This window comes from Geotrypetes seraphini, chromosome 2, assembly GCF_902459505.1.
Source record: "Geotrypetes seraphini chromosome 2, aGeoSer1.1, whole genome shotgun sequence".
Taxonomy (NCBI): domain Eukaryota; kingdom Metazoa; phylum Chordata; class Amphibia; order Gymnophiona; family Dermophiidae; genus Geotrypetes; species Geotrypetes seraphini.
Window position 1 is genome coordinate 4445082 of NC_047085.1, and position 26362 is coordinate 4471443.

The following is a 26362-nucleotide window of genomic DNA, read 5'->3' on the forward strand; positions in this document are numbered from 1 at the left end:
CATGTTGTAAAATCTTGTTTTTATCATTTATGAATGTTGAAGCAATTGAAGCCAATTTGACTAAATTGGTACATGCCTTCATAACATGCCATTTAAATTATTGTAATACTCTCTTTCTGAGTATGAGTGAAATTAGTATGCATTGTTTATGGCTTATTCAAAATACGGTGCCAGGCTTCTAACTGGCTCAAAGAAGATGGATCACATCGCTACTGTATTTATTTTTAGCTTACGTTGTGAAGTAAAGGCTGCTTTGTTTACCTCATTGGAATAACTACAAGACAGCATTGTATCTTCCAAAACAGACAATATTCGTTTATTGTTAGTATAAAAACTTACAGTATTACAGCAGCAGAGACATATCAGAAAAATATATTGTCAGTTCAGAATAGAAACATAGAAATTGATGGCAGATAAGGGCCACGGCCCATCTAGTCTGCCCACCCTGATGACCCTCCCTTACCTTTGCCTAGTGAATAGAGCCCACGTGTCGATCCCATTTGGCCTTAAAATCAGGCACGCTGCTGGCCTCAATCACCTGCAGTGGAAGATTATTCCAGCGATCAACCACCCTTTCAGTGAAAAATAATTTCCTGGTGTCACCTCGTAGTTTCCCGCCTCTGATTTTCCATGGATGCCCTCTTGTTGCCGTGGGTCCCTTGAAAAAGAAGATATCTTCTTCCGCTACGATGCGGCCCGTGAGATACTTGAACGTCTCGATCATGTCCCCCCTCTCTCTGCGTTCCTCAAGCGAGTATAGCTGCAGTTTGTCTAACCTTTCTTCGTACGGGAGATCTTTGAGTCCTGAGACCATCCGGGTGGCCATTCTCTGTACCGACTCCAATCTCAGCACATCTTTGCGATAATGTGGTCTCCAGAATTGCACACAGTATTCCAGGTGGGGCCTCACCATGGATCTATACAATGGCATAATGACTTCCGGCTTACGGCTGACGAAACCCCTGCGTATGCAACCTAGGATCTGTCTTGCCTTGGATGAGGCCTGCTCTACCTGACTGGCAGCCTTCATGTCCTCACTGACGATCACTCCCAGGTCCCGTTCTGCTACCGTTCTTGTTAGGATCTCACCATTAAGAGTATAAGTCTTGTATGGATTATGGTTGCCTAGGTGCATTACTTTGCATTTTTTGGCATTGAAGCTGAGTTGCCAGGTCCTAGACCAGCGCTCCAGTAGGAGTAGGTCGTGCATCATGTTGTCGGGCATTGAATCTTCGTCCGTTGTGCATTTTCCCACTACATTACTTAGTTTGGCGTCATCGGCGAATAAGGCCTTACCTCGAAGCCCTTCTGCCAAGTCTCTTATAAAGATGTTGAATAGGGTCGGTCCTAAGACCGAACCCTGTGGCACTCCACTGATCACCTCCGTCATTTCTGAGGGGGTGCCGTTCACCACTACCCTTTGAAGCCTACCACCAAGCCAGTTCCCAACCCATTTCGTCAATGTGTCACCTAATCCTATAGAACTCATCTTGTTCAGCAACCTGCGGTGTGGTACGCTATCGAATGCTTTGCTAAAGTCCAGGTACACGATGTCCAGGGACTCCCCAACATTCAGCTTCCCCGTCACCCAGTCAAAGAAGCTGATCAGGTTGGATTGACATGATCTCCCCTTAGTAAATCCATGTTGACGGGGGTCCCGTAGATTTTCCTCATCCAGGATCTTATCCAATTGTCGTTTGATCAGAGTTTCCATAAGTTTGCTCACTATAGATGTTAGACTCACTGGTCTGTAGTTTGCTGTCTCCATCTTTGAGCCTTTCTTGTGGAGTGGAATGACGTTAGCCGTCCTCCAGTCCAACGGGACGCTTCCTGTACTAAGGGAGAGGTTGAAGAGTGCCGACAATGGCTCTGCCAAGACATCACTCAACTCCCTAAGCACTGGAGAGAAGAACTTGCACCCATATGCTTAGCAGGGGGCTAGCAGATCCCCGTAGCATAAGTAAGTGAATCTCTCTAGCTTTACCTAGAATGCACGTGTATTTTATACAGAGAAATTCTTCCTTTGTTCCAAAAAGTACATCCCCGAATTCTGGTTATGCAATTCCCTATTGGTACATAAAATAATGTAAATCTAACTCCTCCTCTCAGTCCACGCCTCTCTCACCTCCACCCCGGGGGGGGGGGGGGGCCTTGCAGAAACAGAGAACTCTTGGTGAACTTTCTTTCTCCAGCGCTGAGATATGTAGATGTTAATTAGTCTGTGCATCTTCGGGATGGTGTCCTTGTATGCTGAAAGTTGGCAAAGGTGACCTTTCAACAATCCAGCTGCTTGGTTCCCATAACTTGGTTCAGAGACAGGGAGCAAATGTTTTGGTACCAAGTTCTCTCATCTCGCTACACCCACATCGTCCTGCAGGGATCCTTGCTCATTATAAAAGTTTTATGGCTTTCCAGGGTGCCTGGCATATGAAGTCATACAGCATTGATAACAGTTCAGCAGAACCTTGGAGAAATATCCTCCCAACAGGGAATGGAGACAAAAACATTAGCATTGCAAAGGCTGCAGGTGTTTACAGACAGCAAGGTACAGGCTGGGCCTGGCTATGGGAAAATATAGGTCTGTAGTGTCCAGCATACACAAGTGAAAATATAGGTCTGTAGTATCCAGCATACACAAGTGAAAATATAGGTCTGTAGTGTCCAGCATACACAAGTGAGGCCAGTATGTCCAGTTGAATCATCTGTATGTCCAGATTATCCATGTCAGTTGCTTGCCAGTTGCCAAGCGCATACATTTCAAATTGTTGTGCTCGATGTTTAAGGCATGGCATTCAAAATCTCCATTGTATTTGTCAAATAAATTGTTTAGGTATTCTCTGAGTTTTTTTGCATTCTTCTCAAAAGCACTATTTCAGTTGCCAGACCTTAAACAGTTCAAACTTGTTTCATTGTGAAAAAGAGCATTTTCAAATGCTGGTCCAGCTAGGTAAACCACTGAATATACATCCTGCATGGCTTGAGTTTGTCCCTGCCATGAGTTTGTAAGGTTTGAATTTGTCCCTGCCATGGTTTTTTTAGGGGATTTTTTTAAAATCAGATAGGGCCTTATAAGATCATGATGCATTGTGTTTTGTCCAAGGGATGGTATTCCCCAGAGTTCACCTTTGTTCCCTATTTTGTTCAATATAATGCAGTCTCTGGGAGTACAACTTGAAAACCGAAGTAGTAAAACAGTTATCAATGTAGATTATATTAATGTTGCTTCTCCTCACACAAGACTGAGACTCCACCTAAGAACAGATGAAAGGCTGTAGGGATATTGATTAGTGGGTTACTTCATATAAATTACAACCAATTAAGGAAAAGACAAAAACATAAGAATTGCCGCTGCTGGGTCAGACCAGTGGTCCATCGTGCCCAGCAGTCCTCTCCTGCGGCAGCCCCCAGATCAAGGACCTGAGCCCTAACTGAGTCTAGTTAGTTTCAAGTTTTCAAGTTTTATTAGGATTTTATATACCGCCTATCAAGGTTATCTAAGCGGTTTACAATCAGCTACTCAAGCATTTTCCCTATCTGTCCCAGTGGGCTCACAATCTATCTAATGTACCTGGGGCTATGGAGGATTAAGTGACTTACCTTACCTGTGTACGTTCTGGTCTAGCAGGAACTTGTTTAACTTTGTCTTGAATCTCTGGAGGGTGTTTTCCCCTTCGACAGCCTCCAAAAGAGTGTTCCAGTTTTCCACCACTCTCTGGGTGAAAAAGAACTTCCTTTTAACTTTAGAGAATGCCCTCTCATTCTTCCTACCTTGGAGAGGGTGAACAACCTGTCTTTATCTACCAAGTCTATTCCCTTCATTATCTTGAACATGAAGACTGCCAATCAAGTGGAGCAAGCTTCATCCAAGGCAAGGCAAATCATAGGTTGCATACGCAGGAGTTTCGTCAGCCGTAAGCCTGAAGTCATTATGCCATTGTATAGATCCATGGTGAGGCCCCACCTGGAGTACTGTGTGCAATTCTGGAGGCCGCATTACCGTAAGGATGTGCTGAGACTAGAGTCGGTCCAGAGAATGGCCACCTGGATGGTCTCGGGACTCAAGGATCTCCCGTATGAGGAACGGCTGGATAAGTTGCAGCTGTACTCACTCGAGGAACGCAGAGAGAGGGGTGACATAAGAACATAAGATCGAGACATTCAAGTATCTCACGGGCCGCATCGAGGTGGAAGAAGATAAATTTTTTTTTCAAGGGTCCCGCGGCAACAAGGGGGCATCCATGGAAAATCAGGGGTGGGAAACTGCACGGGGACACCAGGAAATTATTTTTCACTGAAAGGGTGGTTGATCGCTGGAATAGTCTTCCACTTCAGGTTATTGAGGCCAGCAGCGTGCCTGATTTTAAGGCCAAATGGGATAGACACGTGGGATCTATTCACAGAGAAAGGTAGGGGAGGGTCATTGGGGTGGGCAGACTAGATGGGCCGTGGCCCTTATCTGCCGTCTGTTTCTATGTTTCAATCATGTCCCCTCTGTCTTCTCTTTTCAAGGGAGAAGATGCCCAGTTTCTCTAATTTCTCGCTGTACGACAACTCCTCCAGCCCCTTAACCATTTTAGTCGCTCTTCTCTAGACCCTTTCGAGTAGTACCGTGTCCTTCTTCAAGTACGGCAACCAGTGCTGGACGCAGTATTCCAGGTGGGGTCACACCATGGCCCAGTACAGCGGCATGATAACTTTCTCCAATCTGTTTGTGATCCCTTTCTTAATCATTCCAAGCATTCTGTTTGCCCTTTTTGCCGCCACCGCACATTGCACGGATGGCTTCATCAACTTGTCGACCAGTACTCCCAAGTCTCTTTCCTGGGAGGTCTTTCCGAGTATTGCACCAGACATCCTGTACAATATTTTTGTTACCAACATGCTATTTGGTCCTTTAAAACATCCTTTAAATCACCAGTTGTTTAAGATCAATTCAGCCCCTCATGTCTTTCTCAGTCAACTTCCTAAATTATGAACGTTATTTTGCTACTGGAGCTGAAAAGAGTGTTACCTTCTATCATTAAGTGCCAATTAGTAGAAACGAAATTCTATGTTTTTGACATAGTTTCAGATCATTGATTGAACCATGTCCAATCATTCTCTTCTTGGTTGGGCTGAGAACTTTTAAGCATCCCCTGGTAGTGTGAAGAGTTTCAGTCTCTGGTAACCAGAGCTGAGATTGTGATGTCATAATGCCTTATTTCACCAATAAGAGCCAACCTAATCAGTGAAGGAGGAAGGAGTGGAAATGTGGTAGGCAAAACTGAAAAGAACAAATGTAAGGGCGACAAACCTTTTTGTGAAGCAAGTAAGTAAAAGTAAGAGGAAAAGAAGGCCGCTTTGGTTCTCAAAAGTAGTAGCTGAGAAGGTAAGGAATAAGAGGTTAGTTTTCATAAACTACAAAAGATCGCAGAAAGAGGAAGACAGGCAAAAATATCTGGAAGAGTTAAGAGAAGCTGATCGTGTAGTCAGGAAAGCAAAGATGCAGATGGAAGAAAAAATAGCTGACACAGTAAAATAGGGCGACAAGACATTTTTTAGATATATTAGTGATAGGAAGAAATGCAAAAGTGGCATTGTGAGACTCAAAGGTGAAGGGGAGGAATATGTAGAAGCTGATAAAGAAAAGGCCGAATTGCTTAATAAATATTTCTATTCTGTGTTCACGGCTGAAGCACCGAGAGCGGGACTGCAGAAGACAAATGTGAATAGGTATGGAGGAGTAATAGAACCTGATCAATTTTCAGAGGGTTGTGTTAGTCAGGAGCTAGCTAAAATAAAGTTAGACAAAGGGATAGGGCCAAATGGTGTATATCTGAGGGTGATGAAGGAACTTAGGGAAGTTCTGGTAGCTCCGCTTCCTAACCTTTTCAACCTGTTTCTAGAGTCAGGAGTGGTACCGGAGGACTGGAGAAGGGCGAATGTGGTCCCTTTCCACAAAAGTGGAAGGAAGGAAGAAGTAGGGAATTACAGGCCTGTAATTCTGACTACTGTGGTAAGCAAATTAATGGAAACGCTTTTAAAACAGAGAATGGTCAAGTTTCTGGAATTCTGTATATTACAGGATCGGAGGCAACATGGATTCACTAGAGGTAGGTCGTCAGACAAATCTGATCAATTTCTTTGGGTGACCAGAGAATTGGATAGAGGATGTGCACTAGATGTGAGATTTTTATCAAAGCCTTTGACAGCGTCCACACATACGTCTAATAAATAAAGTGAGTGCCCTCAGGATGAGTCCCAAAGTGAGGGGCTGGGTCAAGAACTGGTTGAGTGGAAGGCAACAGAGTGTAGTGATCAATGGAGATTGCTCTGAGGAAAGGGATATTATCAGTGGTGTGCCTCAAGGTTCTGTTCTTTTTAACATTTTTATAAACGATATTGCTGAAGGTTGTGGAGTAAGATTTGCCTCTTTGCGGATGATACCAAAATCTGCAATAGAGTAGACACGCCGGATGGTGTGAATACCATGAAGAAAGACCTGGTGTAGCTTGAATAGTCTGAAATTTGGCAGCTAAAATTTAATGCTAAATGCAAGGTCATGCATTTGGGCTGCAAAAACCCGAGGGAACGGTACAGTTTAGGGGGTGAAGAATTTATGTGCACAACAGAAGATCGGGATTTGGATGTGATTGTATGTGATGATCTTAAGGTGGCCAAACAGGTTGAAAAGGTGACGGCGAAAGCTAGAAGGATGCTAGGTTGCATAGGGAGAGGTATGGCCAGTAGGAAAAAGAAGATATTGATGCCTCAATATAAGACACTGGTAAGACCTCATTTAGAATATTTTGTACAATTCTGGAGGCCGCACCTTCAAAAAGATATAAAAAGGATGGAGTCATCCAGAGGAAGGCTACTAAAATGGTATGTGGTCTTCTTCATAAGGCCTATAGGAATAGACTTAAAGATTTCAGTCTGTATACTTTGGAGGAAAGGTGGGAGAGAGCAGATAATAGAATTGTCATGTTCTACTAGACCCCGGGGATCTGTAGCAGTCTGCCTCCGTAAGTTGATCCGTGTAATATATTAAAAGCTATATGATCTTCAAATAGTTTTAAACAATGAAGAGTGCCCTCTGTGCAGTGTGGTACTGCTCACAATCCATTTGGAAAAAGTTACAAATGATCCAGTCAGAATAATATATTCACCTTGAACATTTAATATAAGAATAGCCTCACTGGGTCAGACCAATATCCATCAAGCCCAGTAGCCCATTCCCACGGTGGCTAATCCAGGTCACCAGTACCTAGCCAAAACCCAAGGTGTAGTAATATTCCATGCTACCAATACAGGGAAAGCAGTGGCTTCCCTAGTGTCTTTCTGAATAACTGACTTTTCCTCCAGGAACTTGTCCAAATCTTTCTTAAAAGCAGCTACGCTATCTGATCTTACCACATCCTCTGGCAACGTGTTCCAGAGCTTAACTATTCTCTGAATGAAAAAAAATTTCCTCCAATTGGTTTTAAAAGTATTTCCCTGTAACTTCAAGTGTCCCCTAGTCTTTGTAATTTTTGACAGAGTGAAAAATCGATCCACTTGTACCCATTCTACTCCACTCCAGAATTTTGTAGACTTCAATCATATCTCCCCTCAGCCATCTCTTTCCCAAGCTGAAGAGCCCTAACCATTTTAGTCTTTCCTTAAACGAGAGTTCCATCCCCTTTACCATCTTGTTCGCTCTTCTTTGAACCTTTTGTAGCACCACTATATGTTTCTTGAGATAAGGAGACCAGAATTGAATGCAATACTCCAGATGAGGTCACACAATGGAGTGATACAGGGGCATTATAACATTCTTAGTCTTGTTAACCATCCCTTTTTTAAAATAATTCCTAACATCCTATTTGCTTTTTTGGCCACTGAGGCACTTTAGGAATTCAGAAAACATCTAAAAACTCAACTGTTCCTAAATATCTAGACAACTGACCCACTCATCTTCTTTCTCCTCCATAGTGATTTCTCTGTCCTCAACAACGCATTTCCGGTCCTATTAACTCTCCTCTTCCCCCCTCTTAAATTCAATCAATTTGTACCTCGCTTAATCTATTGTAAACCGCATAGAACTTAACGGTATTGCGGTATATAAACTGTTGTTATTATTATTATTATTAGGCAGAAGATTTATTGGGCACTAATCCCCAAGGTGGGACCCTAACATCCGGTAACTGTGATTCAGGTTATTCTTCCCAATGTGCATCACTTTGCATTTGTCCACATTAAATTTAATTTGCCATTTGGACTCCCAATCTTCCAATTTCTTAAGGTCCGCCTGCAGTGTTTCACAATCTGCATGCGTTTTAACAACTTTGAACAGTTTAGTGTCATCTGCAAATTTAATCACCTCACTTGTCGTCCCAATTTCTAGATCATTTATAGGTTAAATAGCACCAGTCCCAGGACAGACCCCCTGCGACACTCCACTGTTTACTCTCCTCCACTGAGAAAATTTACCATTTAACCCTACTCTCTGTTTTCTATCTGATAACCAATTCTTAATCCACAACTGAACTTTGCCACCTATCCCATGACTCTTTAATTTCCTCAGGAGCTTCTCATGAGGAACTTTATCAAAAGCTTTCTGAAAATCTAGATATACTATATCAACCGATTCACCTTTATCCACATGTTTATTCACACCTTCAAAGAAGTCAAGCAAATTTGTGAGGCAAGACTCCATCTCATTAAATCATGTTTGTCTACGTGTTCCACAATTTTATTTTTTATAATTGTTTCTACCTTTTTACCGGGCATTAAAGTGAGGCTTACCGGTCTGTAATTTTCCAGATCTCCCCTGGAACCCTTTTTAAAAATCAGTGTAACATTGGCCACCTCCAATCTTCAGGTACTACAGACGATTTTAGGTTACAGATCACTTAACAGCATGTCAGCAATTTCATTTTTGAGTTCTTTTAATACCCTGGGATGTATACCATCCAATCCTGGTGATTTATAACTTTTTAACTTGCTGATTTGGCTTAGTACATCTTCCAGATTCACCGAGATTTCTTTCAGTTCCTCTGCATCATCACCCTTGAAAACCATTTCCGGTTCAGGTAGATCTCTACATCTTCTTCCGTAAAGACCGAAGCAAAGAATTCATTCAATTTTTGCTCTATTGCCTTATCCTCCCTGAGCGCCCCTTTTGTTCCTTGATCATCCAACAGTCCCACAGATTCCCTCATAGGTTTTCTGGTTCTGATGTACCTTAAAAAATTGCTATGAGTTTTTGCCTCTTTTGTAAGTTTCTCCTCATATTCTTTCTTAGCTGTCTTTATTAGTGCTTTGCATCTAACTTGCCAGTGCTTGTGTTTCTTCTTATTTTCTTCATTCGGATCTTTTTTCCATTCTTTAAAGGATGTTTTTTAGCTCTGATAGCCTCTTTCACTTCAACTTATAACCATACCGGCTCTCATTTCCTCTTCTTTCCACCTTTGCTGATATGTGGAATACATCTGGTTTGGACTTCCACGACGGTATCCTATATAATGAAACCCTAAGCGCACATGTGCACTCTTACCGGCATGTTCCCTGATCATGTATGCAAACTTACAACGGTCCCGCACTCACGGTCTGGCTGGCTCCCTTACTAAAGTTTTTCGCAGTGGCGGCTCCTCTTGCATCTGTCCCTGTGTCCAAAGCTTCTCCGAAGGCTGGCTCCCAAAACAGATAAATAACATTTTCATGGGAGCCAGCCTTCGGAGAAGCTTTGGACACAGGGACGGATGCAAGAGGAGCCGCCACCACGAAAAACTTTAGTAAGGGAGCCAGCCAGAATGTGAGTGCGGGGCTGTTGTAAGCGCGGATCAGTCGAGGAGCGACCGCTGCCCGAGGCTTTGAAATTTGTCAAGGGAGCCGGCCAGAAAAGAAAATACATGCTGCTGCCCAGGGAATGGGGTGGGGGACTTCTAAAATGTAAAGTGGCCTGGCCTACCAAAAGCCCCAAGGCTGCATGGTTTGCAGGTAAGGGAGAAGGGTTCCTAATGGACAGTGGGGAAGGTACAAGTAAGGGAGAAGGGCTACTGCTGGACAGGGGGAGCAGGGATTGGGGGGGGGGTGCTGCTGGACAGGGAGGACGGAAAAGTAAGGGAAAAGGGCTGCTAGCACCCGTTAATGTAATGGGCTAAAAAACTAGTTTTTAAATAACATCCACGTCTGGTTTACAGTCCTAACATTTGGAACTGATCCCTTTAACTTCTTTTTAACTATTTTCCTCATTTTATCATAGTCACCCTTTTGAAAATTAAACACCCCTATAGTAGATTTCTTTTGCGACGTTACTCCCAGTATCATCTTAAATTTGATCACTGTTTCCCAGCTGACCCAACATAGTTAACTCCTATACTATGTCTTGCATTCCACTAAGGACCAAATCTAAAATAGCGCCCTCTCTTGTCGGTTCCTGGACCAGTTGCTCCAAGAAGCAGTCATTTATGACATCTGGGAATTTTACCTCCCTAACACTCCCCGATGTAACATTTAACCACTCAGTGTTGGGGTAATTGAAATCACCCATATTATAATGTTGCCCATTTCTCCAGCTTTCCTAATCTCTGAAAATATTTGATGAATTGCACTGTTTTTATACATCTTCACTGGTTAGTGATGCAAATAAGGATGAAATTTTAAGTTGTGTATGCTTGTATATAAAATTCTATATGGGACTTTTCCTGCTTTTGTATCAACCTTGTTCGTCTTACCTTAGGAAATAAGAGATCATTTTTGTAATCGGATGAAGTTGAGCTTTCCAGCAATAATAGGATGAAATCATACAAATCTTTAACATCTTCCCTTTCTTATCAAGCTATGATAATCTGGAACTCTTTCCCTCAGTCGTTCAGCATTCTAAGTTATTCAGAAAGACAATGAAAAGTATTTTATTTCAAGAGCATCTGCTATACAAATCTTGACTTTATGCCATGTAATTTCTGGATTCTCTGGAACTGAATATATATATATATATATATATATATATATATATATATATATATATATATATATATATATATATATATATATATATCAGCCCCCACCCCTATTTGGAATGGTTTACCTATGATTATTGGATTGGAAAGGAATTATTTGTTATTTTAAATCCACTTAAAAACATTTGCATTATATTGTCATTGTCTAGGTGTAGCTAAGTTTTTCTCATGTATTTCTAATTTTTATTCTATGTTGAACTTTTTTGGGTTTTTTTAACTAAGTTGTATACCTAAATTGTGTCATGGCTCTGTTCTGGGAATTAATCTGTCCGTATCTCTCTTTTGTAGGTATCCCTTCCATGCCTGCCTCTGGATCGCCCATCATCTCTTCTCCGAATGCTCTGGGAGCACCAGTCCCTGCCACCCCATCAGGACAGACCTAACCTCCTCTTGCAGCCTGACTGCAGTGAGGACATGTGCAGCCTCTGTCTTCCAGTCTGAAGGCCAGACTCCACTTCAGACGTGTATACCATCTTGAGTACCTCTTCCTGCGACAGCACCTCAGGGATGAAATTTGCAGTCTGAGGGCCATCACTACTACTGCTCTACTCGTCTCTTCTCCCAGTGCTGTCCTTTGCTCTTTTCCTGATTACCTGTTAACTAAGGATGTATGTATCTTCCCTTCAGCAGTCAGAGGGCCACTGCTGCTCAACTTTGTACTGCTCTAAGCAGCCATCCCCTATTACATGTTATGACAGGGAGAATGCCGGAGAGGCGTCATCAGTCCTCTGGGCTTCCTTCTCTGTGTCATGTCACTTCACTGAGGAAACCCGCAGCTTCGATGCGTTAGTTGGAGCTCCTGCTGTGTTTTTCATCGTGCCCCGAACACAAAATGTTTACTTTTATTGCATATATAACAGAGAAAATGTACCAAAAAAAGATACTTAGATTTTCCTTCTTTCCATCCAGTAAACTTTTTGAACACACACACACACATATATAGATAGATGAATAGATAGATACACACACAGGGATATCTATTTATATCTGTAGCATACACACAGACAAACATGGGTGTGGATATAGACCAGAAAACCAAACAACTGTCTGCTGTGTCTGTGTCAGAATCCTTTCATAATGGCAGTGTTTAGAAACTCAGCTACAATGTAGAAATTGAAAATGGGTAATAAAATGTATTTTATTTGTCCTGAAAAGGACAGTGTTGCCCAAAACAGTTTCCTCTGTGTGTGTGATAAGAGGGGGAGGAAAAGGAAGGGGGGGGCTGCAGTCTATTGTGTCTTGTGCTGTGAAAAGAGAAACGCAGCCTTTCTTGAAGAAAATAGTCCTTGTTATTGCAGAAAGTATGAAGGGACATGATTTAGCCAAGAATAAATGTACTGCTCCTCTGTTCCACTTCAAATTCTTAGTTTCACATTTATTTGATATATTGCCAATCAAAAAGAATATCTAAATGGTTTATAAACTCATTAAAACAAACCCAGCAGATAACAGGTATTGGGGGGGGGAATGGAAGAAGACCCAATAGGTTGCCTGGGTTATGATCAGTTCAGCTGCTGAAATTTCACAACACTGAAGTATCCATCCTGCTAGTTTTCAGCGATCCAGTGTAGAAACAGGGATGAGCTAGGAAAGATGATATATACTTCATGAGCTTTCAAGTCCATAGGGGAGTCTTTTCACATTTCCAGACTCAGAAGGAAAAACTATCAACATCCATATAGGAACATAAGTGTTGCCATACAGGGGCAGATTGAAGGTACATCAAGCCTAGTATCCTGTTTCCAACAGTGGCCAATCCAGGTGACAAGAATCTGGCAAGACCCCAAGGAGTAAAACACCCTTCTAGGAATAAGCCATGAATTTTCCCATCTTAATAATGGCTTATAGACTTTTGTTTTAGGAAATTATCCAAAACTTTTTAAAACCCTGCTAAGCTAACTGCTTTCTGCGGCAACAATTACCAGAGTTTACACATTGAGGGGCAGATTCTATATAGTTTGCCTAAAAAATCAGCTCTGACTAGTGTGCCACTAAGTGCGATTCTATAAAAGTTAGATGCACTGTATAAAATCACACTTAGTGCTACCTAGGTGGCATTAGGCCTCCCTAGCATCATAACTTTTAGGTGCGTCCTGTTCATGCCAGGGTTTTCTTGGCCTAAATGCCTGCACCTAAGTTAGGCACACATCAACGCCTAAGTCAAAACAGGTGCCAAACCATGCCCACTTAACTGTGCATTTTTTGAGTTAGGCGCCTAACTTTCAATTAAGTCCAATTCACATCTGTTATGAGGTACTAAGTGCCAATTATCAGCCCTGAATAAGCCTAACTCTAGGCGGACAATATAGAATCTGCCCAAGTGAAGAAATATTTTCTCCAGTTTTAATCTTACTACTTAGGGGGTTACATGGGTTACATGATGCTGTAAATGGCTATGGGGTGTGTACCTAGAGTTACTTTAACATCACCAGAATCTTGCCTCCATTGCCTTTCTCAGCCCTCTTGTATGGACAAATATTTAACTAGATCCTTTGTCACAATGACATTTAAACCTCGGCGAAAAGAAGTGAGGACAAGATGGTGGAGCAAGCACATGGTCTGCAAGGCTCCCTACCAGACACGACATTGGTCATAGAAGCCTTGGATTCTAAATTTGAGAAACTGGCTGCCCAAATTGCTAGCATTCACCAACTAATATCGGACATATTGACCCACACTAGAGATTTGCAGTCTCAAGTCTGTGTTAGAAGATGACATGCAAAATGGTGGTGTGGATGCGAAGCAACTTGCAAAATAGACATCCAAACTAGATCTAGAAGAGAGAAATTGCATTTTCTGGGATTCCCAGAGACCGTCTCGGCTCAGCTACTCTAAGTTCTGGAACGTTGGATTGCGAACACTTTTCCGACTGCAAGCTCTATTGGGCTTATTCACTTGAACGCACCCACCACCTTAACGCAAGGAGATGGCAAGGTCTGTCCCAGAGCAGTCATTGCAAAGTTCATATAAGAAGTGGTGCTGCTGCGTAGTTATAAACTAAAGTGGGAAGACACGTGCCGTGAGGATTATGTCATCTGAAATTTTCAGGACTACTTGGTGCTTACAGAGCATTACTAAAGAAAATAAGACTAGCCTTACTTGGTCAGACCAATTGTCCATCAAGCCCAGTAACCTGTTCTCACAGTGGCCAATCCAGGTTACTAGTACCTGACCTAAACCCAAAGAGTAGCAGCATTCCATGCTACTGATCCAGGGCAAGCAGTTGCTTCCCATTGTCTCTTTCAATAAGACTATGGACTTTTCCTCCAGGAAATTGTCCAAACCTTTCTTAAAACCAGCTACGCTATCTGCTCCTACTACAACCTCTGGCAATGTGTTCCAGAGCTTAACTATTCTCTGAGTGAAAAAATATTTCCTCCCAAGTTGGTTGGCTCTTTTTGCGGAAGGCAAGGTTGGTGGCTAAGGGGAGTGTATTTTGGATTGTGCTCCTTATTATTGGGCTTGGTGTAATCATTTACGTACTTTGATGATGCTTGAGAGGGGGTGGGTGCGTAATTCCTTGCGACAATCTAAATTATTTTTGCAGGTCTGGGGTCCTTATATATATTCCTTGTCTCCTAGAACCTGTAGTCTGATTCTTAACATCTTGCCAGTCTAATTTGCTTTGAGCGGTGCAGGGTTCGCGGCCTTGGGATTGCCTTCCTCTTGTTTTCAAACAAGAATTATTTTGTTGGGGTTTTTTTGTTTGCTTTGATTTCCGTCTTTGCTGAGTTTTAGTTTTTTTAGGGGGAGGTCTTGGTGCTCATCAGAGTCCAGGGCCCTTATTGTCATGTTTTCACTTTGGTCTTGTTCTGACCTCCTTCTTATGGGGGGGATGGGACACTTGCTCTTTCCTTGTATACACTGGTTGGGGGGGGATATTGGGCTTGGGGGATAGTTGTTAAATGATTCCTGAACAAATGTTGTACCTACTACTGTGTTCTTGTTTTTTTGGTTCAATAAAAATTGTTTATAAGTAAAATGTGATAGTCCACTTATCAGTTTTCTAAGTGGCGTACATCATTAAAATAATTAGGGATACATTTAACAAGACACATGGTTTTCCTATTGCTTTAAAAAGTATTTTCCTGTAATTTTGAATGTTGAAGGGCCTTTTTACATAGAAACATAGAAATATGATGGCAGATAAAGGTCAAATGGCCCATCCAGTCTGCCCATCCACAGCATCCACTATCTTCTCCTCTCCCTAAGAGATCCCATGTGGCTTTCCCACGCTTTCTTGAATTCAGGCAGTCGTTTTGTCTCTACTACATCTACAAGGATCCTATTCCACGTAACTACCACCCTCTCTGTTAAAAAAAAAAGTATTTCCTTAGATTACGCCTGAGCCTGTCACCTCTTAAATTCATCCTATGCTCTCTCATCCCAGAGCTTCTTTTCAAATGAAGGACTCACCTCATGCGCATTTGTGCCATGTAGGTATTTAAATGTGTCTATCATATCTCCCTTTTCCCGCCTTTCCTCCAAAGTATACATATTGAGATCTGTCTGTCCCCATACGCCTTATGACGAAGACCACAAACCATTTTAGTAGCCTTCCTCTGGACCAACTCCATCCTTTTTATATCTTTTTGAAGGTGCAGCCTCCAAAATTGTACACAATATTCTTAATCACCAGAGTCTTATACAGTGCATCAATACCCCAGTATGCACAACATTGAGTGAGAAGTGTATTCATTTTATGCTAATTTACCCAGCATTGCTAAAAATGTATAAGTTTGACAGATAAGGTGCAGGATTGGCTAAATATGAAACCGCGACAGTTGTTGGGCTCCTCTCTATCATAGTGCTCTGCTTTCTTTGTGCATCTCCTTTTTGGATGGCCTTTTCTGATTTCTATACCAGCTGTTATTGATTACAACAATCAGTATGGGGTGTGGCCTCTGTTCCTCACATTTGAACCTTCCATGACCGTTTCTTTTACTTGACAATTGGTGTACTGTGTTAATCTTTAATCTTTACTTGGATGGACGGTTTTGTCATGACCTGGCATGTAACCTTGTACCACAGTGAGGACCATCGCTTGAATCCAGTTTGGGAATGTTATTGGTTACTAGGATTAGGAGGGAGGATAGAAATTGTTATGGTTTTTCTTCTGTGTTTCTGATTTGGTTGTCGCAAGTATTTACGTTGATTAACCTGCAGAAGGAGATATCTCCCACATTTTATTTTCTTGTGTCACATGTGGGTTTTTCCCCTTTGGATGGAGGAAGAGGGATCCTGCCCTTGGGTGAAGCATTGTCTGCTCTCTTACCTATTTCCTGTATTGTTCCATGAGCCACTGTAGTATATGAATTTTATCTTGGAACGTTTCTGGGATCTCGTCTCCTGTTAAATGTAATGACATTCAAAGCGTCACAAAGTGGATATACAGTAGCTTGCTTGCAGGAGACAAGATTGATGGATCAAGATCATCAGAAACTGAAGAGGGACTGGGTGGGATAGGTCTGTTTTGTTTTTTTCTACTACTCATAAGTGTGCTGGAGTTGCGATCCTAATCCACAAGACAATACCAGGTATAATTAAGTGCATTTTGACAAATTTAAAGTTTTATTTAAAACTTGATAAAAACGCTTATAACAAATTTCTGACTGATGATTATAGCCGCTATGTGTTATTACATGTTAAAATTCAAGATCTACAATTTTATTGCTGGTAGTCTATGCTCCTAATGTTTCTAAACACGCATTCTTTTCCCGTTTGGTGAAGATGGGTCTAGATAGGATGGACGTACCCCTGATAGTAGCGGGGACTTTAACCAAGCTTTGGATCCACACAGATGGGTGCCATGAGCACAGGCAAGGGTTTTTTTTCTATTCATCAATTTCTGGGTTGCTATGTCTATCGAGGTTCAAGGTGACTTACAAATGAAGAAGTTTATATTACGTTTAGGAATTACAACAACTAAATATAAAGTAAGCAGTATACTATGAGGTAGTTACCAGAGATAGGAGATCTAGTAATCATTCAATAGAGGGGATTATTGAGTTGTCATTAGAATTACAGTACAGCAGTTTGAAGTACAATACAGTTGAGTTTGATAAAGTAGATTGGTGTGATTGTTATGTAGAGTTTAGGGAGGGAGCTCTTGTGTTTTCTGGAAGGGTGAAATGCTGTGTAGTTTGCTGTGGCAGAGCATACTTGTTAAGTATCGATGGAGTATACAGTATGTTTCTCTAAAAGGACAGTACGCAGTATCTTTCAAAATCTGGGTTATTTAGGTTCTGTCTTGATAATTGTTAGAAGATTGTTCCAGGTCTTGGTGCCAAGGTGAGTACTGAGTTAAATTATGGTCTTGTATTTTATACCTTTGGAAGAGGGAAAGATCAATTGAAATGTTTTAAGTGAGGCTGATATTGACCAGGATTTGCATATAGGATGTGGAACATTACACATGATAGTTTGAAGGTGATTCAAGCGTTAATAGGTAGAATTGCAGTGTACTGTATGTAGTAAGGTGAGATGGAATCATTTTTTTTTCAGTTTGAATATTAATCATATTGCTGTGTTTTGTATCAGTAGTAGTTTGTGCATGTGGGTAAAGTTACAGTAGTTTAGTTAGGATAGCACAAGCATCAGAGTCAGCATAGCAAAGTGATGATCATGGAAGAAGGATCTGATTAGACTTAATTGTCTCATGCTGTAGAAGGCTTTTTTTTCCCATAGGTTCATAAGATAAGATAGTCGTATATAAGGCTGAGGTCCTTAGAGGTTTTTGTCTATATTTAGGGAGGTTCCTGAGGGTAGTATATAACAGTTGTAGGAACTGTTTGTGAGGTGTTGTGAAACCATAGGACCTTGCTTTTTGTTGTCTTTAGTTTGAATTGGATTGTAGCCTCAATTTTCCTTGGATCTTGTGGATCCTTGCTGTTGTTATAACTGGCAGAAAAAGACTATGTGCACCTTTCTCAGGCCCATGGCATCTTCTCTAGAATAGATTTTATCTTGTGTACTAAATAGTTTTTTTCTATAATAGTCACTGCTGAAATTGGTCCCATGGAGATTTCAGACCATACACTTATTTGGATAGACCTAAAGGTGGGGGATGCAGAACAGCAATGCAGAGGTTATTTACATGATTACCCCAATTTTCATAAGTATACGCAGGATGATAGATGGGCTAATTTTGTATCTTTCAATTCTCAACATCGGAGGGGGGGGGAGTAATGCTGCAGGAAGACAATATTTCTTATGTGTCAATGAGAGCAAAACATATTTCTGAAGGGATAGTTACGTACACTAGAACATCAATATAAACTTACTAAATGATGCTCTATAAAGTCCCCTATGGCAGCTAGTGCTGAATGCCTTGACCCATGAGCGTACTAAGCAGATCTTGATATAAGAACATAAGAACTGCCATCTCCGGATCAGACCCATGGTCCATCGAGTCCGGCGATCCGCACACGCGGAGGCCCAGTCAGGTATACACCTGATGTAGTTTTAGTCACCCATATCCCTCTATGCCTCTCATAAGGAGATGTGTATCTAATTTGCCTTTGAATCCCAGCACAGTGGATTCCTTAATAACCTCCTTTGGGAGAGCATTCCAGGCGTCTACCACTCGCTGCGTAAAACAGTACTTCCTGACATTTGTCCTGGACTTGTCCCCCCTTAGCTTCAAACCATGTCCTCTTGTCCGTGTCGCGTTGGACAATGTAAATAATTTATTTTCCTGCTCTATTTTATCGATGCCTTTCAGCATTTTGAACGTCTCGATCATGTCCCCTCGCAGCCTCCTCTTCTCAAGGGAGAACAGTCCCAGTTTCTTGAGTCGTTCCTCATATTCCAAGTTCTCCATACCTCTTATTAACTTCGTTGCTCGTCTCTGCACCTTCTCCAACAGTTTTATATCCTTCTTTAGGTTGGGAGACCAATGTTGGACACAGTATTCCAAGTGTGGTCTGACCATTGCTCTATAAAGCGGCATTATGACTTTCTCCGATCTACTCGTGATTCCTTTCTTTATCATGCCTAACATTCTGTTTGCTTTCTTTGCCGCTGCCGCGCATTGTGCCGATGGCTTCAGGGTCCTATCTATCAGTACACCCAGGTCCTTTTCTTGTTCGCTCTTACCCAGAGTTGCGCCTGACATTCTATACTCGTATTCCTTATTTTTACTACCTAAATGCATTACTTTGCATTTCTCTACGTTGAACTTCATCTGCCATTTCTCTGCCCATTTCTCTAACTGATACAAGTCGCTTTGGAGTTCCTCGCTATCCTCCTGCGATCTGATTGCCCGGCATAGCTTTGTGTCGTCTGCAAACTTAATGATCTCACTGGATATTCCGTCTTCCAGGTCATTGATATAAATATTAAATAGGATTGGCCCAAGCACTGAGCCCTGGGGCACACCACTAGTCACTTTCTCCCAGTCTGAGAACTTCCCATTTATGCCCACTCTCTGCTTTCTGTTTTCCAACCATTTGCCTATCCACCTTTGTATATCTCCCTCTATTCCATGGCTTTGTAGTTTCCTGAGAAGCCTTTCATGTGGAACTTTGTCGAATGCTTTCTGGAAGTCCAAATATATTATGTCCACCGGCATTCCACTATCAATTTGCTTGTTCACGGTCTCGAAAAATTGAAGTAAATTCGTTAAACATGATTTCCCTTTCCTGAACCCATGTTGACTGGGTTTCATCAAGTCGTGTGTATCTAGGTGCCGGACTATGCTATCCTTGATCAGTGCTTCAATCATCTTTCCAGGGACAGACGTAAGACTCACAGGTCTGTAGTTGCCCGGTTCCCCTCTCGATCCTTTTTTGAAAATTGGCGTGACATTCGCTATCTTCCAGTCCTCTGGTATCTGTCCAGTTCTGATTGTCAGATTGGCAAGTTTTTGCAATAGCTCTCCGATTTCAACCTTCAATTCCTTTAAAACTCTCGGGTGAATTCCATCCGGTCCAGGGGATTTGTCACTTTTAAGTTTGTCGATCTGGTAGTATATCTGGTCCAACTCCACTTCAACTGTGGTGAGGCTGTCTTCTATTACTCCACTAAACACTTTCACTGCTTCTGGTATTTTAGCGGTATCCTCCTCCGTAAAGACGGACGCAAAGAAGGAATTTAGTTTGTCAGCAATTTGTTTATCTTCCTTGATGTACCCTTTTCTTCCCTGGTCGTCCAGGGAAATACTGTAAATAAATATAAATATCAGTGTATTGGCAATAAACCGGACAAACTTTTAGTGCAGATCACTAAAAATAGTCAGACTTCTTACTCTATCCCTTCTTTAATTTGCAAGGAGAGCTGAAACACTAGGTTGCAGATACTACATCTATATTTTTCAAACATTTTCAGCATATGTGTGTGGCACCTGACTCTCAAAGGTCCAGATCATTTTGATTTTATTGAGGAATTGGATCTTCCTCAGCACTCCCTGGAGGTGAGAGATTGCCTCAGTGTACCTTTGCGAGCTAAGGCGATCCAGAAAGCTGTCCTCTCCGCTAAAAAACTACACAGCCCTTGGACTGGATGGGATTACCCCAGAATCTTACAAACTAATCTTGCCTCAGATTTGCAGTCCTTTGGCAGCTTAGTATTCTGAAGCATTGCATAAAGGCTCCTTTCCACCTAGAGCAAATGAAGCATTAATCATGTTAATCACTAAGCCAGGCAAATTTAAAACAGACCCGGAATCCTGTTGACCAATCTCACTCGTCAAAGTAGATATAAAAATTTTTGCAAGAATCTTGGCAGATCAGTTAGCCACATACGAGTAACTCCCCAGCATAATTGGAGAAGAGCAAGTGGGCTTTGTGAAGGGGCATCAATCTGTAATAAACGTAAGGAAAATACCGTTGGCCCTGTTGCAGGAGGCTTCACAAAAGACCTTGGGTATGTTAGTGAACTTTGATGCTGCCAAGGCCTTTGATAAATGTCACTGGGCATATTTATTTGCATCATTACAATATGTGGGTCTGAATGGGTTATTCGTCCAAGTTATTTGTGCCTTATACATTAACCCAAATGCCTCTATATTGGTGAATGGGGTACACACAACCTCCTTTGATGTGTGTCAGGGAACCCATCAGGGTTACTCACTCTCCCCCTTTTTTTTTTTTACTTTATCTAGAACCGTCATACAATTCTTATGGAGCAGATAGTGGTAGGGCTACCAGTGGTGTCTTCCACAAAGTACTAGCCTTTGCTGATGACTTACATCTCATGCTGCAAAGACCACAATCCTCCTTAGAAACACTATTAAGTCTTGTAGATGAGTTTAGTTTCTATTCAAACTTTTTATTAAATTTGTATAAATCTCTTGAATTGCCATTGCAGTCGTCTGTTATAATAGCATGGGTTGGGTTGGGTCCTTTCCTTTAACTTGGGCAGAACATTCCATAAAATATTTAAGGATGGTAATACCAGTAGATCTTATATATGTTGCTAATGTCGGTCCTATCCACTGTCACCTATAGGTCATATAGCCCTTTATAACATAGTAGTATTCCCTAAATGGCTGTACACATTTCAGATGCTGCCATTGTTGCACTCTACCAAAAATGAGAAGCAGATAAGTGATTGAATATTAGACTAGATATTTGTAGAATGGAAAAAAGCCACAGCTTCCCTTCAAATATGTACTGTTGCCTAAAGATAAGGGAAGGTTGGATTTACTTAATATTAAAACCTTTTCCATAGCTTGAGAGACAAATTACTGGCTTCATAACTCTGCTCAGTTTTCCAGTAACACTATTGAAAATAGTCTGAGTCATCGTCTTCATTTCAGTTAAAGTTTTACATGGCAGAGTGAAATATGTGAGAACTGTTTTGTACTTCAACCCTTTTTATACATCATTTCAAACAGTGTGGCATTGGATAAATAAACTTATTGGTTGGCCAGCTTCGATTTCCTACCTATTTAGGGCAATGGGGACTTTTCCCCGGTGATGACTTCTGCAATTATACAGCGACGGTCTATTTGTGGACTAAAATATATCTTTCAAGTAACTTCTGAGGAAGGGAGAATGAAGCCTTTTCCTAACTTTTGCCAAGAATTTGCGCACACTCCGAAAGACTTTTGCATATCTCCAGTTACATCATTATGTGACCACTGTGCCTATGATGGTTTTAACAGAGGAGTCACTTCTTAGAGAATTTCTTTATGATAAACCAGCTCAACATTGGGCAGTGGAACTAAATACAGTACTTACTACTTGTTTGGCATTAAGCATGTTTCGGACAGTGCCACAATTTGAGAGATACAATATAAGTTTTGTCTGCATATGCCTGTACATGGCACCGGTGAGAACACATAAAGCAACGCTTTGTGAGACACCTTCCAGGAGGGCACCATATTAGGACACATGTTTTGCCAACATATGCCGCTTGTGGCATGTTCAAAGGACGCAGGATCCCCTGTGGTTATTTATTGCCTTTTACTGAAGAGATTCAGCCAAAGCGGTTTACAGTTCATTGAATAGTAATCAGGTACTCTTAAGTATTTTCCCTCTTGTCTTGGCAGGCTCACAATCTTAACTGTGGTACCCGGGGCAATAGAGGGTTAAATGACTTGCCCAGTCAGAAACTCAGGGTGCTGAGGCCGCAGCTCTAACCACTGGGCCATTCCATTTGACATATTTGTGCTTTCCCACCAACGTAAAGGCCTTGGAGGCTTTTTTGAAGTGTACAGTATTTGTTGGGGGGGGGGGAAGGGATCTTTGGCCAGAAGCCCCCACGCTGTTGCAATGTAGATAGCAAATGATCATATTAGCTTCACTAGACTAACGCTGTGGCTTTCAGGACCTTACTAAAGCAAAAGGTCAGAATTTGTGCCATGATTAGGAACCTTTATACATTCTATGGCTCACGTAGCACGTAGTAGATTATTAAACTTTTGATTTATCATTTTAGGGAGAACTTGATTAGATTTCTTTTTGGAACTTGTGACACTCCTGTTGGTTTGGTGGAGGGGGAGGGAATGGTTCTTTTCTACTTCTGTAGTTTTGATTTGTGTGCTGTATCTACTTGCTTTATTCATTAATAAAATGAATTAAACATAAATTGACTACTTAGTAGCTTCGTGTGTTCCTTAGTCTTTGTATTTTTGGAAAGAATAAACAAGTATTTTATATCTATCCATTGTACTCCACTCAGCATTTTATAGACTTCTATCATACCTCCCCTCAGCTATCTCATGTTGAAGAGACAAAGCTGATTTAGATGTTCCTCCTAGGGAAGTCATCTCATCCCCTTTATCATGTTCATTGCCCTTCTCTGTACCTTTGAGTGTGGTTCTATAACTACAAAAAGGCAGTGTACAAGTCCCAATCCCTTTTCTAATTCCGCTTTTTTGAGATGCACACAGTATTCAAGGTACAGTTGCACCATGGGAGCAATACATAGAATTTGTTGCTGGAAAATTGTTGTAAAAGCAGTTAACTTTCCAGGGTTCAAAAAAGGTTTGAATAATTTCCTAAAAGAAAAGCCCATAAGCCATTATTAAGATGGACTTGGGGAAATCCACTGCTTATGTCTAGGATAAGCAACATAAATCTGTTTTACTCTTTGGGATCTTGTCAGGTACTTCTGACCTTTTGGAAACAGGATACTGGATGTTGGGTCTGTCCCAGTATGGCAACTCTTTCCTTTTTTTTTCTTGTGCTCCCCCCCTCCCCACACATGTTTCCTATCTATAGCGTCCACTTTTAGAGACCCTGGAAACGGACATGGCAGGCTCACTTGGGGCACTGCACATAGAGGTTTTAGACTCTGAATAATAGTTTCCAGACATGAAAGTCAAAAATTCAAGAGACATCTTCGAGGCTTCCCTTTAGGCCCTCTTTATCTTCTGAGTTTGTCAATGTCTTCATCTGGCCCTATTTCTGGTAACGGCTGCAAAGAAAACTATGTGATGCCCTGGTCCTCCAAAGCTCACGCTGCAACATATTTTGTGTTCTATAAGGTGTAGGTTAACCCTTTCAGGACCAAGGGACATATTTGTCCCATAACTTTAAAATCCTATAAATTTTGATTGGGATAGTCTACAGTTCTAAATTTGATATGTACGGATTCCATATGATACTGCCTTTATGTAAACAAACTGGTTCCGACATTCATTCATTAGCGTCGTTGCCAGATTGATGAGAAGATTCACTTGCCACACTGTCCATAAGCCAGAAGTGTGATTTTTTTTTAAAAAAAATTATGATATTTCACAAAAAAAAATCAATTTTTTGGCATCTGCAAGCCCTTTTTACCATAAAAATGTCGTCAAAACCACAAAAATTGGCCTACGATCCTTATGGTCCTGAAAGGGTTAATTCAGCCCCATCATGTCTCAGTAGAATTAACAATACCAGAGAAGATACAGATCAGAATTAATACAAATTCAGAATATCGTTTATAATCGTGTATGCATGGGTGTCTTATTATGGTTATTCTGTGTGCGCTCAGGGGAGGGGGATGATGGGGACTACGCAGGGGATAGTTTCTGTGAGTAGGTCAGTTGCAGGTGGTGGTTTAATGGGATGGCAGTTTGATGATGACATATATTACCTTAAAGTGCAATCTGCACACCAGTTCTACCTAGAGGATGATATGCTACCAATACTGGTCCCTATTGTACTAATGAAAAAAGTGCTCAGATGGAAAATTTCTTGGTTTATTTTAGACAAATAATTAGCATAAATATAGCAAGCTAGCATACAATAATAAATTACAACAAATTAACACAAACTATAGACATTCTGTTAACAGCAGTGTTTTTCAACTTCAAGCCAAGTACCCCCTAAGACTAATAAATATCAACTGAGTATCCCTGCCTAGGCTACTCCCCAGACCCCACCCCCATAATACTATTAATTGTAATGCAATTTCTTCCATCCATTTTTCATATATGCACAATATAATCTTATTAATACACAATGGTAAAAAAAAAAAAAAAAAAACACAACCACACTATGCAGAGAAAATCTTAATTATCATTTATATTAGGTTATTTTTCAAAGACGTCAAGGCAGATGACTTTAAAATGTGCAATGTCACCTCAGGAACAACTAGAAAAATAGACAAATGTAATGCAAAATATAGACAGCAGTTATAAATTCTCAAAACTGACACATTTCGATCACTAAATTGAAAATAAAATCATTTTTCCTACCTTTGCTGTCTGGTGATTTCATGAGTCTCTGGTTGCACTTCCTTACATAGTAACATAGTTTATCCCAGGACAAGCAGGCAGCATATTCTTAACGCATGGGTGACGTCACCGACGGAGCCCCGGTACGGACCTTTTTAACTAGAAAGTTCTAGTTGGCCGCACCGCACATGCGCGAGTGCCTTCCCGCCCGACGGAGGAGAGCGTGGTCCCCAGTTTCTTCGTTTCCGCGGAGCGAAGAAGACGCATGTGCTTTCAACGGCTGTTGAAATCTCCTTCTTTGCCTTCCCGCTCGCGTATTTTTCTTATTTTACTTTTCCCTTCGGGTTTTCTTTTTGTTTCGTTCAAAAAAAAAAAACAAAAAAAACATTATTAATTAGTTTTTTTCCTTATTTTTCTGGCCGGCCCCGGCGGGGCCTGTTGCCAACATACAGGCCTCCGGGTTTGATTTTGCGGAGGCCGTATTTCCATTTATGCCCCCTCAGCCGGGCTTTAAGAAGTGCTAGCGGTGTGCACGCCCGATCTCTCTCACTGACCCACACAATTGGTGTTTACAGTGCCTGGGTCCAGAGCATCGGGCTGACACCTGCACCCACTGTGCCACTCTTAAAAAACGTACGTTAAAAAATCAGCAGATCCAGCAGAATATTCTTTTCGGCACCGGTTCTGCCATGGAATCTGCCACACCATCGACGGCGCCACCGAAGTCGGCACCGACTACATCGACACCGCCTGATCCTTCCTCGGGGTCGATAGCGCCAGGTAAGCCGGCTAAGAAGCCTTCCACTTCCCTTGAGCGCCCTCCTGCCACAACGGCGACACCGGTCCTCCCGGCATCGCGCCGACCCCGCAAACGCTCCGCCCCGATATCGGTGAGTGCCTCGTCATCAGCCTCCTCATCGCCGGGGCGTGAAGCGGCACCTATGGTACCGAAAAAGAAAAAAGCGGTACCGGTGCCTCCTCTGGACGACCGCATAGCGGCCATACTCCAAACCCAATTGCAGGAACAACTACAGCAACAGCTCCAACATCTGTTGCCGGCCATGTTGGCCCCGCTACTTCCGGTACCGGACCGGCCCGAGCATCGCTCCATACCACGGTGCCATTGAACACATCCATGCCGGTACTCTCGGCAGAACCCATTAATCCTCTCATTCAACTACGATCTGACGCCGATCCTCCCCGACATCGGGAACGGCACCAGGCTCCCCGAGACCAAGACTGGCACCGTTCTTCTTCCCCCGGTACCGTC

At 41.9% G+C, this 26362-nt stretch overlaps 1 protein-coding gene across 3 annotated transcripts in view; it reads left to right on the forward strand.

Moving 5' to 3' along the window:
- LOC117355139 (casein kinase II subunit alpha) overlaps positions 1–12342 on the forward strand; it is a 247635-nt gene extending 235293 nt beyond the window's left edge. For all 3 annotated transcript variants that reach the window (XM_033933254.1, XM_033933252.1, XM_033933253.1), the window contains one exon: positions 11271–12342. In XM_033933254.1, coding sequence (XP_033789145.1) covers positions 11271–11365 — 95 coding nt within the window. In that variant the 3' untranslated portion in view covers positions 11366–12342. The remainder of the gene's footprint in view (positions 1–11270) is intronic.
- The last annotated feature ends 14020 nt before the right edge of the window (positions 12343–26362 follow it).